The 17,782-nt window shown below is 42.4% G+C and overlaps 1 protein-coding gene across 2 annotated transcripts in view; it reads left to right on the forward strand.

Annotated features, from left to right (window-relative positions):
* CNNM2 (cyclin and CBS domain divalent metal cation transport mediator 2) overlaps positions 1–17,782 on the forward strand; it is a 174,001-nt gene that overhangs the window by 124,112 nt on the left and 32,107 nt on the right. For both annotated transcript variants that reach the window (XM_004020152.5, XM_027960515.2), the window contains exon 2: positions 14,795–14,938. In XM_004020152.5, the coding sequence (XP_004020201.4) occupies positions 14,795–14,938 (144 nt within the window). The remainder of the gene's footprint in view (positions 1–14,794; positions 14,939–17,782) is intronic.

A 17,782-nucleotide genomic window follows, 5' to 3' on the forward strand; every position in this document is an offset into this window, starting at 1 on the left:
CCAACCCAGGGATAGAATTTGTCGTATCTCCCGCCTTGGCAGGCCGATTCTTGACCACTGAACCACCAAGAAAGCCCTTAGCATTGGGCCTGGGCCCTGGCAACAGGCCCAAGTGCTCTGACTCCAGGGGGCTCCGTGCACTCTGCCTAGGACTCTGTGGTCACCTTTAGTGAAGGTGTAGGCTTTGCTTTTTTTTTTTAAGTCCCTTAGAGGCTGAGGACCTCAGCAAGTGATTGCCATCTTTCTCTCAGAGTTTGGCCTATGAACAGCAGGATCTGTTCCCTGAAAGCTGTTATAATCTAAGTTAGTAGATAAATTTAGGGTTCTACCCAGGAAACGGCCCAATTAAGAAATACTCTCTGCATCAAATCAACTCCTGCCCTCACCCCCATAAATTAAAGTGTTTAGGAAACCATGACTCCATATTTCACCCCAGTCAGCTCCTGGCAGACATGACCTAACTGGGAGTGAGGTTGTCGGGGGTGGAGGGACCCCAACGCACCTGTGATGGAGAAGCTGTCCTGCTAGGGAGAGCTTGACTGGGTGGATGTTGGAATTTTTAAAAGTAGTTGAACTTTTGGTGAAAGGGGGCTTTTGTCTCCTGGAATAGCAACAGTTATCATCACTTAAAACCAGTGATTTCTATATACAGCAAGTGCTTCTATATATATACTCCTGTATTATTTATATAGGACTATTTTAAGATCCGTGTCACATTTTTTCTGGTGTATTTTATGGTGGGAAAATTCAGTTGGAAAAAATGCACTTAGCTCTGGTGGGGATGGTAAGGTAAAGTAAGACTTTAAAAAGAAATGAAATTTTGGGGTGTTTTTTTTTCCTTCATTTTGTCTTTAAAGAGGACAGAAATAGCACGGTAGTAGCTCTCTAAGTGAAATTGTGTTGCTTCTTTCTCCTTAAACAAATCTTACCATTTTACTCATGTTATAATAATAGATCTGTCACCGTATAAGTCAGTAGAAGATCTGCAAGACGTGTAAGAATTCATCCGTGTGTCTGTTATGAAAACCTGTGAGAAATTAGCTGTTTTGTATAATATAGCTTGTAATCCAGGGTTTCTTTTTCTTTTGATTTTGCACTTGTTGAGAGGGAGAGGGGTAGGATAAGGACGTATCTACTGTTAAGAGTCATATGAGTGTGGCAGCCTGGACGGGAGGGGAATTTGGGGGAGAATGGATACATGTATATGTTTGGCTGAGTTGCTTTGCTCTGCACCTGAAACTACCATAGCATTGTTAATTGGCTATACTCCAATATAAAATAAAAAGTTAAAAAAAAAAATGTAGTCTGGGTGTAGAGACACAGGCGTTCCCGGAGTCCAGGTGTGGCTTTGGCAGGAGCTAGGTGTGGATGTGATACGACAGTCTGGCCGAGGAAGGGGCAGCCCTGGGGGTTGCGCGTGCAGGGCTTGGGCCACTGTGATCTTTGTTCCCTTCCCCTGAGGAGAGGTTCCTTCCTCCGTGTTCTGTGGGGATGAATGAAACCATGGAGGTTACGGTTGGAGAAAATCAAGTCTTTTGATTGGCTGGGCCAGAAGAACATAAGAGTACGTGTGCTTAGTCGCTCAGTCGTGTCTGACTCTGCAACCCCATGGACTGTAGCCCACCAGGCTCTTCTGTTCACGGGATTCTCCAGGCAAGAACACTAGAGTGGGTTGCCATGCCCTCCCCCAGGGGACCTTCCCACCCCAGGGATCGCATCCAGGTCTCCCACACTGCAGGTGGATTCCTTACCATCTGAGCCCCCAGGGAAGCCCTAAGAGGAGTATGTTGGAGACCAAAAGAGGGAAAAACAGGGCAGTTAGGACCAGGTTCTTGACGGCCTTTGAACCCTACTCGAAGACATTTTCTTTTAAATTCAGTCATTGAAGGGAAGTGAGCACTTTTGAGTTGTAGAATGATAGGGTTATGTTGTGGTTTAGTAAGGATTACCTTTGTGTCTTGCGGGGGGTGGGCGGGGTGGTTGTTAGGTATTACGCTAGACTTGGTGGGACCTGCGGATGAAGAGTGATACAAAGATGAGGAACACAGGGGTCCCTGTCATCTAGGCATTGTTGATGATCTCAGAAGGGGAGACAGCCTTGAGGTGAGTGAGGTGTGAGTTGGTTGAGGAGGTGGTCAGGCGAGGAGGCACAGGACCAAAGGCTCGCTTTCCATTTCAGGGATTTGAAGGCCTCTGTCCTGCCCACCCCGGCCCAGGTTTCTCTTCTGGCTCAATGTCTCTAGCCTCCATTTCCTCCTCATGTGCCATAGTTTATACATCTTACAAGATCTTGGTAGTTCTCTGCTCAGTTTGCCTCATAAAATACAGAGACCCAGACCTGAACACAGTATTCCGCATAGGCTAACTGTAGCAGGAGCATTGCTTGCCTTGTTCTGAGATTGTATTGGCACTCAGTCACCAGGAAATAATATGTTCCTGGACCACCAGGACATCTATTCTGGGGAGACCTGCCATTAACAAAGAGAAGGGGTTCTGGGAAGGAGATCCTGGTGAAGAGGCCACAAGTAGGCTATGTTCCTCCTTGGAACCTGCCTAGGTCTGCTCACCTTCCTTAGCGACTTCTCCTGTCACCTCCTGTTCCCCATTCCTGCTCCCGCCTCCTGAACCCTTTCATCCCTCATGGGTGGTAGTTCTGTAACTGCTCATTGAACTGTGCGTCTTATACATTTTATTGTTCAGTTCAGTCATTCAGTTGTGTCCGACTCTTTGTGACCCCACGGACTGCAGCACACCAGGCCTCCCTGTCCATCACCAACTCCTGGAGTGTACTCAAGTTCATGTCCATTGAGTCAGTGATGCCATTCAACCATCTCATCCTCTGTCGTCCCCTCCTCCCACCTTCAGTCTTTCCCAGCATCAGAGTCTTTTCCAATGAGTCAGTTCTTCTCATCAAGTGGCCAGAGTATTGGAGCTTCAGCTTCAGCATCAGTCCTTTCAATGAATATTCAGGACTGATTTCCTTTAGGATTGACTGGTTGGATCTTCTTGCAGTCCAAGGGACTCTCAAGAGTCTTCTCCAGCACCACAGTTCAAAAGCATCAATTCTTCGGCGCTCAGCTTTCTTCATAGTCCAACTCGCACATCCATACATGACTACTGGAAAATCCATAGCCTTGACTAGACGGACCTTTGTTGGCAAAGTAATGTCTCTGTTTTTGAATATGCTATCTAGGTTGGTTCCATGTCCATTTCTAACTGTTGCTTCTTGACCTGCATACAGTTTTCTCAGGAGGCAGGTCAGGTGGTCTGGTATTCCCATCTCTTTCAGAATTTTCCATAGTTTATTGTGACCCACACAGTCAAAGGCTTTGGATAGTCAATAAAGCAGAAGTAGATGTTTTTCTGGAACTCTCTTGCTTTTTCAGTGACCCAACAGATGTTGGCAATTTGATCTCTGATTCCTCTACCTTTTCTAAAACCAGCTTGAACATCTGGAAGTTCATGGTTCATGAATTGCTGAAGCCTGGCTTGGAGAATATTGAGCAGTACTTTACTAGCACGTGAGATGAGTGCAATTGTGCAGCAGTTTGAGCATTCTTTGGCATTGCGTTTCTTTGGGATTGGAATGAAAACTGACCTTTTCCAGTCCTGTGGCCACTGCTGAGTTTTCCAAATTTGCGGGCATATGACTGCAGCACTTTCGCAGCATCATCTTTTAGGATTTGAAATAGTTCCACTGGAATTCCATCACCTCCACTAGCTTTGTTCGTGGTGATGTTTCCTAAGGCCCACTTGACTTCACATTCCAGGATGTCTGGCTCTAGGTGAGTGATCACACAATTGTGATTATCTGGGTCATGAAGATCTCTTTTGTACAGTTCTTCTGTGTATTCTTTCCACCTCTTCTTTGTATCTTCTGCTTTTGTTAAGTCCGTACCATTTCTGTCCTTTATCGAGCCCATCTTTGCATGAAATGTTCCCTTGGTATCTCTGATTTTCCTGAAGAGATCTCTAGTCTTTTCCATTCTATTGTTTTCCTTTATTTCTTTGCATTGATCACTGAGGAAGGCTTTGTTATCTCTCCTTGCTATTCTTTGGAACTCTGCATTCAAATGGGTATATCTTTCTTTTTCTCTTTTGCCTTTCGCTTCTCTTCTTTTCACAGCTATTTGTAAGGCCTCCTCAGACAACCATTTTGCCTTTTTGCATTTCTTTTTCTTGGAGATGATCTTGATCACTGTCTCCTGTACAGTGTCATGAACCTCTGTCCGTAGTTCTTCAGGCACTCTGTCTATCAGATCTAATTCCTTGAATCTATTTCTCACTTCCACTGTATAATCGTAAGGGATTTAATGTAGGTCATACCTGAATGGTCTAGTGATTTTCCGTACTTTCTTCAATTTAAGTCTGAATTTGGCAATAAGGAGTTCATGATCTGAGCCACAGTCAGCTCCCGTTCTTGTTTTTGCTGACTGTGTAAAGCTTTTCCATCTTTGGCTGCAAAGAATATAATCGATCTAATTTCAGTGTTGAACATCTGATGATGTCCATGTGTAGAGTCTTCTCTTGTGTTGTTGGAAGAGGGTGTTTGCTATGACCAGTGCATTCTCTTGGCAAAACTGTTAGCCTTTGCCCTGCTTCATTTTGTACTCCAAGGTCAAATTTGCCTGCTACTCCAGGTATCTCTTGACTTCCTATTTTTGCATTCCAGTCCACTATAATGAAAAGGACATCTTTTTGGGTGTTAGTTCTAGAAGGTCTTGTAGGTCTTCACAGAGCCATTCAACTTCAGCTTCTTCAGCATTACTCGTCAGGGCATAGACTTGGATTGCCGTGATATTGAATGGTTTGCCTTAGAAACAAACAGAGATTATTCTGTCGTTTTTGCGATTGCACTCAAGGACTGCAGTTTGGATTCTTGTTGACTATGATGGCTACTCCATTTCTTCTAAGGGATTCTTGCCCACAGTAGTAGATATAATGGTCATCTGAGTTAAATTCACCCATTCCAGTCCGTTTTAGTTCACTGATTCCTAAAATGTCGATGTTCACTCTTCCCATCTCTTATTTGACCACTTGCAATTTTCCTTGATTCATGGACCTAACACTCCATGTTCCTATGCAGTATTGCTCTATACAGCATTGGACTTTACTTCCATCACCAGTCACATCCACAACTGGGTGTTGTTTTTGCTTTGGCTCCGTCTCTCCATTTTTTCTGGAGTTATTTTTCCATTGATCTCCAGTAGTATATTGGGGAGTTCATCTTTCAGTGTCCTATCTTTTCATACTGTTCATGGGGTTCTCAAGGCAAGAATACTGAAGTGGTTCGCCATTCCCTTCTCCAGTGGACCACGTTTTGTCAGAACTCTCCACCATGACCCGTCCGTCTTGGGTGGCCCTACACGGCATTGCTCATAGTTTCATTAAGTTTCATTTAGATAAGGCTGTGGTCCATGTGATCAGATTGGTTAGTTTTCTGTGATTGTGGTTTTCAGTCTGTCTGCCCGCTGATGGAGAGGGATAAGAGGCTTATAGAAGCTTCCTGATCGGAGAGACTGACTGAGAAGGAAACTGGTCTTGTTCTGATGGACAGGGCCATGCTCAGCAAATCTGTAATCCAATTTTCTCTTGATGGGTGGGGCTGTGTTCCCTCCCTGCTGTTTGACCTGAGGCCTTGGTGGAGATAATGAAGATAATGGCAACCTCCTTGGAAAGGTCCCATGCAGGCACTGCTGCACTCAGTGCCCCTACATGTTATTGTAAGTAGGTTTATATTCATTCATTTACTCTTCATTCAAAAGGAAAGGAAAAAAGATCTGGAGAAAAGAGGCAAAGGTGACTCAGAGTTTTAAGGCTGGGTGATTGGAGCTCCAATGGCACTATTTCCAGAGGTGGCACTTAGAATAGGGAGGTGTTACTAAGGAAGGACAAAGACTCTGCCTAAAGACACAGGTCTTTGCTCTCAGGTGAAGGCGCCCTGGCAGAAGCAGGCCAGTGTGTTTGTCCTTGTTAGAAGAAGGAACGATGTTGTGGGAATCGCATGGATCGAACACTGAGATGGTGATCCTTGGATTCTTCATATATGACCTTTCTTGTCTTGAACATCTTTTGTTCCCAAAGTCACCTTTCATGATCTTTTGATATGTTGGCCACTTTTCAGCTTCAAGTAGTTTTTAAAAAAATTTGGCTTCCAAACACCAATGTCTCTCTTCTCTGCTCACGCCACCAGCCCCTCCTTCTCAGTCTCCTTTTCGACTGTATCTCCACTTCCTGCCCTAGAGACGCTGGCCTGCCCTGGGCTCAGGCTGCACACACCCCCTCTCTTGGTGATCTCCACTGGTGTCTGGCTTCACTAGCCTTTCTTCTCTGGGAGTTCTCACTCTTCATCTGTAATCCACACGGCTCACACTCTGTTGAATTCTGCACTTAGGTATGTAACTGCCTGTTTGATATTTCCACTGGGAAGTCTAATAGGCATCTTGAACTTAACGTGTCTAACACTGAACTGATTTCTTCTTTCCAGGTGTGTACCTTCCACAGTCCTCCTCTATAAATGGCAACTCTATCCTTCCCACTGCTCAGGCCCCCAAATCCTAGAGTCAGCCCTGGCTTGTCGCCGCCTCTCCTGCCTACATTCAGTCGATCAGCAAAACCTGTTGGCTCTAATCTAAAATAAACACCCAGATTCTAAGTACTTCCCACCCCCTCCATTGTTGCCATCTGGCCCAGGCCACCTTCCTTGTCACTGAGATCACTGAAATAACTTTTGTTGTTTTTTTAAAATTTTGATCGGAGTATAGTTGCTTTGCAATGTGTTAGTTTCTGCTCTACAGCAAAGTCAATCAGCTATACATACACATATCAGTTCAGTTGCTCAGTCCCATCCGATTCTTTTCAACCCCATGGACTGCAGCATGCCAGGCTTCCCTGTCCATCACCAACTCCCAGAACTTGCTCAAACTCATGTCCGTTGAGTCAGTGAGGTCATCCAACCATCTCGTCTTCTGTCTCCTCCTCCTCTTGCCTTCAGTCTTTCCCAGCATCAGAGTCTCTTCCAATGAGTCAGTTCTTCTCATCAAGTGGCCAGAGTATTGGAGCTTCAGCTTCAGCATCTGCCCTTCCAATGAATATTCAGGACTGATTTCCTTTAGGATTGACTGGTTGGATCTCCTTGCAGCCCAAGGGACTCTCAAGAATTTTCTCCAACACCACAGTTCAGAAGCGTCAATTCTTCGGCGCTCAGCTTTCTTTCGGGTCCAACTCTCACATCCATACATGACTACTGGAAAAACCATAGCTTTGACTATATGGACCTTTGTTGACAAAGAAATGTCTCTGCTTTTTAATATGCTGTTTAGGTTGGTCATAACTTTTCTTCCAAGGAGCAAGTGTCTGTTAATTTCATGGCGGCAGTGATTTTGGAGCCCAAGAAAATAAAGTCTGTCTGAAAATAAACACTGTTTCCATTGTTACCCCATCTATTTGCCATGAAGTGATGGGCCCAGATCCTGTGATCTTAGCTTTTTGGATGTCGAGTTTTAGGCCAGCTTTTTCACTCTCCTCTTTCGTTTTCATCAAGAGGCTCTTTAGTTCTTCTTCACTTTCTGCCATAAGGGTGGTATCATCTGCATATCTGAGATTATTGATATTTCTCTCAGCAATCTTGATTCCAACTACTTTTTGGACTTCTTCCCATTTAGGTCACCACAGAGCACTGAGTGAAGTGCCCTGTGTTATACAGTAGGTTCTCATTAGTTATCTATTTTATACACACGATCCCTGGGTCAGAAAGATGCCCGGCAGTAGGAAATGGCAACCCACTCCAGTATTCTTGCCTGGAAAATCCATTGACAGAAGAGCCTGGTGGGCTACAGTCCATGGAGTCGCAGAGTCAGATAGGACTGAGCAACCGCACACAAAGCATGCGCACACACACACACACACACACACACACACACACACACATATACGCACACACACACTTCAGTAAAAGCTAACGTCTTAGTGATGGAGATGTGATCTGCACTACCCCCCATCCCCAGCTACCCTGGCCAACCCCTACTAACCCCCATCTCATCTTTGCTGCTTTCTCTCCTGCTTACTCTGCTCCAGCCACACTTTCCCTCGAGCATACCAGGCCTCTCCTCTCCAGGGCTCCATCGTTCCCTCCACCTGAAACATCTTCCCCAACCCCTTACTTACTTCATTTGGCTCCTTAACGCCCTCCAGCATTGTTCAACTGTCCCCTTACTAGGGAGGCCCTTCCCTGGCCAGCCTAAGCTAAATAATTTGGCCTCTGCTTTTTTTGTTCTGCACAACACATTTTATACAGTCTGACACACATTTATACTGTTTCCCTGAGTGTTTGTCTCCCCTGCTAGAATGTTCCTTGAAAGCCAGAGCTTTGTTTTGTGCCCTGAGGTATAAGCCTGGCATATATAGTAGACATCAGTACATATTTACTGAGTGAATGAATGAGTTTGTGACTATAGTTCATTGACACTTACATAGCATTGTACCTTATGGATTATACATTATGTTCAAAAACATTAGATCACTGGTCAGTGTGTTCAATTTTTGTACATCAGACTAAATCTAACTCTAATGCTGCTTAAGTGTATTGACTTCCTTGATGGCCTATATGCAAACTGGTTTCCTTGGGAGATCTTAAGTATGGCCTTCAACTCTATCCTCCATCTTGTTTTGTTTTAGTGATGGGGGACCTCAATTCTAACTTATAGAGCATTTCTTTATGTTATCACTAGTTTCATTTTTAGGAACTTTATTGATTCCTGCTTGTTGAATTATTATAATTATTATAATTCTTATGTCAGGTAAACTGGGAGATGTTTAAAAACAGAGGCATATCAAATGCCTCCCTTGCCCTAATGCCCTTGTTTAGTGAGGGGCTACAACACTGCATGGGCTTCCCTGGTGGCTGAGTGGTAAGGAATCCATCTGTGGTGTAAGAGACACAGAAGATGGGGTTTCGATCCCTGGGTCAGGAAGATCCTATGGAGGCAGGCGTGGCAGCCCACTCCAGTGTTCTTGCGGGGAGAATCCCATGGACAGAGGAGCCTGGTGGACTACGGTCCACGGGGTCGCAGAGTTGGACACGACTGAAGCAACTTACACGCACGCATGACGCTGCACAACCTCATGGGAAGTGTTAGGTCTTGCATGCCTACAGTTGTGGGGCACAGCAGCCATGGCAGACGTAAAATGTTTGGCTTCAGTTTCTCATTGTTGAATCTTCTGTTTGTTTTCTTCCTGCTGTTCAAGTGGCATTTTAAGACCCTGTCTGCTTTGCACTCACATTGCTCGGTCGTTTGGACTACTGCTTGTCGCTTGTTATTAGCTCAGCTGTGTCAAGTTTTTCCTGATTCCATTCTACTTCATCTGCTCACTTGGCTTTCTGCCTTAGGTGTTTCAGTTACTCTGCCTGCTGTTCCATTTCACTTGATTGACATCAAACTTGCATGAGAGCAAATGAGTCCATATTTTCATTAGGCGGTTAAGGTACCCTTTGTCAGCCTAATCATTACCTAGTTAATTATCCCTATCAAAATACAAATGGTATCTGTCATTCAGAATCTGAGCCTAGCATTGTGGTAAGGTTAAAAGATTCGAGCGTGGCAACCGGCAACAGTTCTGAGCCAATTCTCCAGAGAGATGACGCAGTACTTTGATTTGGGGAGCAGTGGGAGCAGGCGGAGGCAGAAATTTGATCCTAGTTTTATTGCATATAGATGATTTTACTTAGCCTACCTCACAGTGAAGACATGTTATTATAATTTCATCTGTGCAAGTGCCCTGTTTTGAACACATAGCAGTTAAAATCTAGGTGATTATTTCATAGTCAACTTAATTCTGAATTTGACTGGAAATGTTTATGGAGCCCTATACTCTGAGGAGAGGCCTACATAGATGCTCTTAGGTCTGACTTAAGTATTTCGTTAGTCATCTAGGACCAGACTAGATGGAGAGAGGCTGTAGGTATAAGTTTCAGGACAGTTTGAAATGACATGAATACTGCAAGACCCCGTATATCTAGCCACAAAGGGCTGTCTCTAAGCCCTAATTGTGCCAGCAATGTCTGCTTCATTCTATATAATCTAGCTATATTAAAAAGCTTTAGTGCTATTTCATGCCTGTAATCGCATATTTGTGCTGATTGCTATGTTTTTATTCTTCTCTTTGGAAGTTAAGAATCCATCAGTTCATAATCTTTTCCAGTTTTTGGTTTATAAATATCTTTTGTTAGTTTCCCCAAAATTGCTTTGCTGCTTTCAATCCTGGCTTAATCCCTCCAATGCTCCGGTTAAGAATGGTGTTATTTGAGCTCAGTTCTTTAAATTTCTGTTTTGATAAGTTTATATTTTCCCTTTGGTTCCATTGATGAGGCCAAAGGCTGAATTCCCTGCAGTGAATGGTTAAGTAGGGGAAGAGGTACCTTATTGCTGTCTTCCAAAAGCATGATTAGAGAAGAGGGATATCTTTTTTTTTTTTTTTTGTACTGCTTACTGGGAAGAAGGTTAGAAAACAAGACTTCTCACCAGGAATTCCAAAGCTAAAAATATGTGACTCTGGGGCAGATGAAGAAGTTTCAACATTGGAGGTGGGGGTGTGAAAGGGAACACTGAGGTAGGAAGAAAACTTAATTTTCCATTCAAGAAGCCTAGCTTACATGAATAGTTTCTAGAGTAAGGCCTTTTCCAGTCAGATCTGTTGGTGCTATCGAGCTGGTATTTCAAGTATGTCCATCTGCATTTAAACGAATTGCTCCAAGACAATCTGATTATGCGGTAGTTACTTTGGTGAGAATAGCGCCTCAGTGGAATGGAAACTTCATTTTGAGTCTAATATTAGACCTTGCTTTGGAAAATTCCTTTTAAATGATCACAAGCTGGGAATAGCAAAAGAATTTAACTTTCGACAGACAGCATTCACCAAGAATTTTTAACTGCTTATGTTTGGGTCCTTGGGAAAGCAGATGGGAGAAACTGACCTGACCAAACTGACTAGACTAGAAGTGACTTGACCTGATGCGGTGTTTATGTATCTGTTGCTGATAAGTTTCCCTTGTAGTCTCATTTGCTCAAAATATTTTCATTCTTTGAGTGTGAGCGCACTAAGGATGCAGATTGTTAGGATGCCTAATTGTCTAACAATCTTAACTTCTCAGTCTCCAGACAACGTTGCCTGCAAAGGGGTCTGAGGCAGAGCAGAAAGGGCAGATGAACCCACAGACCCAAAGCCCGCCTCTGAGTAAGTGCTGGGAACTTCATCAGAACTGGCCTTCAGGATATTTTTAGTTTGACTGGTTGTATCTGAGCAAACTCACCCAGTTTGAAGTAAAGTTTATTTAAATGATGCGCCCTCACTCCCACTGCCTCCAAAAAAACCTCACCCTGTCATTTAAAAATATAATATGTTGGGTAGGGGGAGGCTCAAAAGGGGAAAGATACATGAATATATATAGCTGATTCATGTTGTCCTGCAGCAGAAATTTACATTGTAAAACAATTATGTTCCAATTAAAGAAAATAATATAATGTTAAAATGATCATGAAGTTTCCAGATATGATGTCTCCTTGGCTTAGCTTAAGGATACATCTCAGCTGCCCTCATGCCTTGTGTTAGGAAAACCAATTATTGGTGTATGAGATAAATTTAATATTTTTAAAAGATCTTTTTGAAATTGAAATGCATCCTTTTTTCATTTTTAAATTTTTAATTGGAGGATAATTGCTTTACAATATTGTGTTGGTTTCTGCCATACCTCACCATGAGTCAGCCATAGATATACATATGTCCCCTCTCTCTTAACCTCCCTCCCACCTCCCACCCCTCTAGATTGTCACAGAGCACCTGATTTGAGTTCTCTGTGTCATAAAGCAAATTTCCACTGGCTATCTATTTTACATATGGTAATTTTTGTTTCTATCACAGTGCACATTTAATGTAGTAGACTTTTTCTTTCTGACTAAGCTGGTAATAATTGATAGTGCCTTAGAATTGAGGAAGAATATTGATAAAATTAATATAAGCTACCATTTATTGATTGCCCAGTTGATCCTAGTCCCTGCCTTTGCTAGGTGCATTATCCCTAATACTAATGATAATCCTGCATGGCAGCAGTTATCATGAGCCTGGGTTTAGAGAAGAGGAGACTGAGGCTCCGAAAAGTTACGTAGGCCTTGGTCCTGATCACACAGCTGGTGGTAGCTAAAGTGGTGACACTAGAGTTCATATCCAGAAGTGGTCAGTTTCGCAGCATGTGTTCTTATAGGATATCTTTTTGATGTTTACTATATTTGAAATTAAACCTGAGGAATTTTAAACATTTACTTTTTTTTAAGGGACAACCATGAATCCATTACATGTTAACATAGCATTTTTATTAAAGATAACTTTTTCCAAAACTTGAATAGTAAAGAGAGTAGTGGTTGCCTTTCTGTGTATTGCTTATTATCAAGCTAAATGGAGGGCAGCTAGATTCTCTTCTGTATTCAGTCTGTGCTATACACTGTTTTATTGAGGTATGTGAAGAAACTCTGTCCTCACACAGATATGTATTTGAAAAGGGAGGGGTATTTTAATAACCTTTATGAATATTTGGATGTTCTTTGATAATAACCCCAAACTCCCCAAGTGATAGTTTCTTTAAGGTTAGTTGCAATGTATCATCTGAAACTATGCCAGTGGACTTGTGGTGCCCTGTTCCATTAAAATCTTTTGGTCCGAAATCTTCCTTACAAAAGAATTCTGAGTAATGTGTATAGCTATTCCCTGAATCCAAGAAGTAGGGCTTAATTCCTACCACTCACCCTCCCTGGGGGTGGGCTAGACCAAATGACTTGCTTCCAAAGAGTAGAATGAAGACAAGGAAAAAATTGGTAACTTTTGCAGTGAAGACACCTGGGAAACGTTACCTTGGCCACATAGTGACCGCGAACGTCGCCTGTGATGATGTGAGCCCCGATGTCCTGTAACGAAAAAACTCATCATCCCAGTCTAATCGTGAGAAAAACATCAGAAAAATATGTCCAAATCAGAAGATATTCTACAGAGTACCTGACCAGAACTACTTGCTTGTCAAGCTCATGAAAAACAAGGGCAGACTGGGAAACCGTCACAGACCAGAGGAATCTGGGACGACACAACAGCTAAGTGCAGTGTGGTCCTCAAGACTGGATACTTGAACAGAAAGAGGACATTAATGGAAAAACTGGTGAAATCCGAATAAAATCTAGAATGTACTTACTGTTACCGTATCAGTGTCAAATGGTAAAGCAAGGTGTTAATAATGGGAGGGGGAAATTGAGTAAAGGGTATACAAGAACTCTGTCTTTGCCACTTTCCTGTAAATCTAAAATTACTGCAAAATAAAAAGTCTTTTTAAAATCCGTTGTCGTGCATTGCATCCTGAATAAATCGTTTACCCATGCATGATTTGGTCACATCATGGCCATGGTCATTTGGAGAATACTGGTTCACAGAGTTAGGCAGATCTTTGAACTGTTGACACAATTTATTGTTCAGTACTTTACAAATCACATTTGTTAATAGCGCCACCTGTCTCCATCAGGTAAGTCTTCACTGAGAAGCTCTCAGGTTTCATGGTGGTAGATACAAGTTTCCCGAAATCCTAATTTTCCCTTGAAAGCTCAGATGTTATGTTTGGCAGTGAACACTGCTCTTGTTTTCCTGAATGTAATAGGCTCATCGTGTTCATTTTCAAGAAAATGTCTGCCAAATATCCAAGTCTAAATAACCATAGCTTGGTAGTTATTCTTTAAAATGTTTGGTGAAAAAATTGATTCAACTTGCAACTCAATTTGCATGAGTCTTTTTCCTCAAAACAGCTGTCATACTTCAGAATGCAACAGAAATGTTTTATGGTTCCTAGTTTGTCATGTACAGTATTGAAAGACAGGTCCCAGGAATCAAGATTTAATGAAGCTGATTACTTCTACTGTATCATCAAGGATATTTTTTTTCCCTCTGGAAAAGAATTATTTTACAATTTTCAATTGAAATACAGTTGATTTACAGTGTTCTGTTAATTTCAGCTGTATAGCAAAGTGATTCAGTTTTATATACTTTTAAAAATTCTCTTCCATTGTAGGTTCTCACAAGATATTAAGTATAGTTCCCTGTGCTATACAGTAGGTCCTTGGTGGCTATAGATTTTATATATAGTCATGTGTATGTTTTAATCCCAGACTTCTAATTTAAAGGATACTTGAACAGATTTTTCCCCTTTTACTGTGTGTGTGTGTGTGTGTATGTTAGAGAAGACAGTGACCACTAGTAGTGACCCACTACTACCGCTGCCTTGACTTGTGCTGAGGCACTTTTATACCAGTGGTGCAAATACCAGCACAGTGGAAAACTCCAGGAACATTTTAGTAATCTAAATGAAAAGGATTTGGCCTTTCTGACTTTCCTAAAAGGGTCCTGGGCACCACACTTTGAGAACTGCTGTCCTCAGGTAAAGCAGCAGTTGCTAAATGGTCACAAAGGAACAGCTGACATAACCAGAGACCAACTCCATTAAGAAGCAGATGGCACCATGGTGGTACCCGGTGTGTAGATGATGATGCTGTTTTGGCTTAACTGGTCTTACTTTTGATGGCCCATGAAGCTTTTCCATTTGTTTGTGGACAAACATTTCCAAACCATTTTTAAATGCTGAAAGGTAGACTTTGATAATCTGGTATCTGTGTCTGTTGCTGTTTTTTAACATAATCCTTTATAAGACTACATTCAGGAAATTCAGAAAATCACCTCTGAAAATTACCTCTTTGCTTTCTTTTCTTTAAAGGTAAATCTCACCTGGCTATTGTGCAGCGAGTAAACAATGAGGGAGAGGGGGATCCATTTTATGAAGTTCTGGGAATTGTCACATTAGAGGATGTGATTGAAGAAATCATCAAATCTGAGATTCTAGATGAAACAGATTTATACAGTGAGTACCGTCACCTGAGTATAATTTTCCCAAACCTTTGCTTTTATTTGCCATGTTGTTTGTGAGTCATCTGACATCTCTTCAGCTGTTGTCTGTTTCTAATAACACACAGTGTGTGTAGGCAGGGTACCACCTACAAGTATACACCAGTCCTTCCACCACAGAGGAAGAAGAGGCAGGTCCTGTAATATCAACTGGCCTTTTTTTTTTTTTTTTTAAAGCCAACTGCTTCTGAGCTGGGCATTACTTGCCCTAAACAGAGAGCTCCATTCTTGACTTTCATTTTACACAGTTAGGCAAATTGTTTCAGTTAAGTTTCTGTCTCTACTTAAAGTCATAATTCAAATGCTTAAAAACTGAGAAGGGTTTGTGGATAGCAACTGTTGAAATTTCCTTGTTCCAGTACCCATGGGTCAGGATAGAGATGAAGTTTGCAGACGTAGTTTTGCTGGGTTAGTGTTGTCACCGCGGAGTATATAGCAAAAGCAGGACAGGTTAGGGTACACAATAAAAGCGTGTCTTTCTCGTTCTGTTTCTCTGCCTTTTGGGAGGTGGGCTTGGATCAGGGAAGGTGGGTATCCACACCTATTTGCCCAGGAGTAGGCTTGATCCTGGGGCTTCCTAGGTGGCGCTAGTGGTAAAGAACCCGCCTGCCAGTGTAGGAGATGTTTAAGAGATGCAGGTTCGATCCCTGGATTGGGAAGATCCCCTGGAGGAGGGCATGGCAACCCACTCCAGGATTCTCTTGCCTGGAGAATCCCATGGACTGGTGCACTGCAGTCCTTAGGGTCACACACAGTCAAACATGACTGAAGTGACTTAGCACACACACAGGCTTGATCCTGGGCTGGGCGTTGAACCTGCATTCTCTCCTATTAAATCCACAGCTGTTGGATTTCCTTAGCCTCACTCTTGGCAAAGTAATACTCTTTTAAGAGTTTCTTAATGCCAAAGATGGCCCAAGGCCTGAGATGTTAGGGGTTGTCAAAGGTGGTATAGAGAAGGAGAATTTGGGCTCTCTGTGTCCTGTTGGGCTTTTCAAGCTTGAATTGGAGGGGAAAAGGGACTGTTCAGGTGGCCTGGAGCACCAAGGACAAAGCCAGCCTTGCTCAAAGCAGTCATTTTATTCAGGCCTACTAGAAAAGGAATGTCCCTCATTTTAAAACTAAAGTCTTCCATCTACCCTTAAAAAAAAAAAAATTAATATTTAGCTCTTGACCTGCTTCCCAAATGGATCTTATTTTTTTCCTCGCATCTGTATAGTGTTCTTTAAACAACCCCAATCCCTATGTGTTTTATCCTTTTGACTCTTGGAGAATAATCAGAGCTTTCATAATAGAGAATATTGTTAATTGTGTGTTTACATTCTTTTCATCCTTCCTCACAGAGACTGTTTAATACCAAGTGTGTCTCTGCATATTTATGTGTTTCCCAGGGGTAATCCTCAGTGTAGGAAAGATAATCTAGACATTTATGCGCTTTTATGTTTACACTTCAGCTCACTTCTTTTAAACCTTGATTGAGACTGATTTCATACATGGCTTCCTGAGATGAGATACTGAACTTGTGTTTCAAGGATAGTCTTGATTCAGTTCAGGGATGATGATGACCTTTGACATTAGAAAATGATTCAGAATGCTTGCCTTGATTTTTGATGCCTGACTTTAAAGAGAATTTGGGACAGAGGAAAATTCCAGGTTGTGATTGCCTTCTCCCCAGGACAAGCCTGATTAGTCATCACTGTTTTGCCTTAGGCATGAAATGGTAATGTAAAGACTCATGATTCTTGAGGGGAATTAGGAAAGCAATTAGGAAAAGCAAGCAAATTGTCTCTAACCTAGTTTTTTCTTGATCATTACTTTGTCCAGAAAAATACTCAGAAGCTTTGCATTTGACACCTTCAAGATCAAGGATTGGCAAACTACAGCTTACAAGCTAAAAAAAATTTTTTTTAACATTTTTTCAGTTGTCAAAAAGTCAAAAGAATATTATTTTGTGACTCGTAAAAATGATACAGAATTAAAATTCCCTATCCGGAATAACGTTTTACTGCAGCACAGCCCTGTTAATTCATTTTCACATGGCTCCTTTTTGCTCAACAGCAGAGTTGTAGTTGCAACAGAGCGTACATGGCCTGCGAGCCTGAAATATTTACTGTCCAGCCCTTTGCAGAGGAAATGTGCTGACCTCTGTTCTGAATCACTTCCTTCGTATTTGCTTGACCTTGAGGGTCTCATGCTCTGGGGTATTGTTACTAAGATCAACAGATACTATTAAAAATCAACAGATAATATTAAAATCAGTCACAAATAATCACTGTTCTGTGAAAGTGTTCTTGTTCATTTCTCGAAGTTTTGTGTGTGTGTGTGTGTGTGTGTGTGCTTTTTCAGCAGAGGCTGGGGCAGACACACTAAAGGCAGGGACATGCTTCTCTGTGTCTTCTGTAGCATGATTGTTCTTCCTGCTGTGTGGCAGCCTGAGTAGTAGGAGCCTGTGTGTGCTCTGGGTTCATGTCCTGTTGCTGTAAAGTCTCTACGAGGGGAGGATTTTTGTCCACAGCTGCCCATTAATAATACTTAGAAGGGCCCTGTAGATCTTCCCAGCGTGTGTCCGCAGCCATTCCTAATCATGTTACCTGTGATTTCGTACTCTGGATTGTGTCATAGCCACGCCTGTGCTGCACTCATCCGATGAGGGTTCTCTGTCCCTCCCCGCTCCACGTGCTGTTTGCATGTAGCATGCCCACCATCTGGAGAGCGAGCTTAGCCTTTCCAACATATCGTGTCATTTTTCGTTGAAAAAGAGCCCTGATCTAATGGAATGTGTTTCCTTTTTCCTTTTCTC

The sequence above is a fragment of the Ovis aries genome, chromosome 22 (genome assembly GCF_016772045.2).
Source record: "Ovis aries strain OAR_USU_Benz2616 breed Rambouillet chromosome 22, ARS-UI_Ramb_v3.0, whole genome shotgun sequence".
Taxonomy (NCBI): domain Eukaryota; kingdom Metazoa; phylum Chordata; class Mammalia; order Artiodactyla; family Bovidae; genus Ovis; species Ovis aries.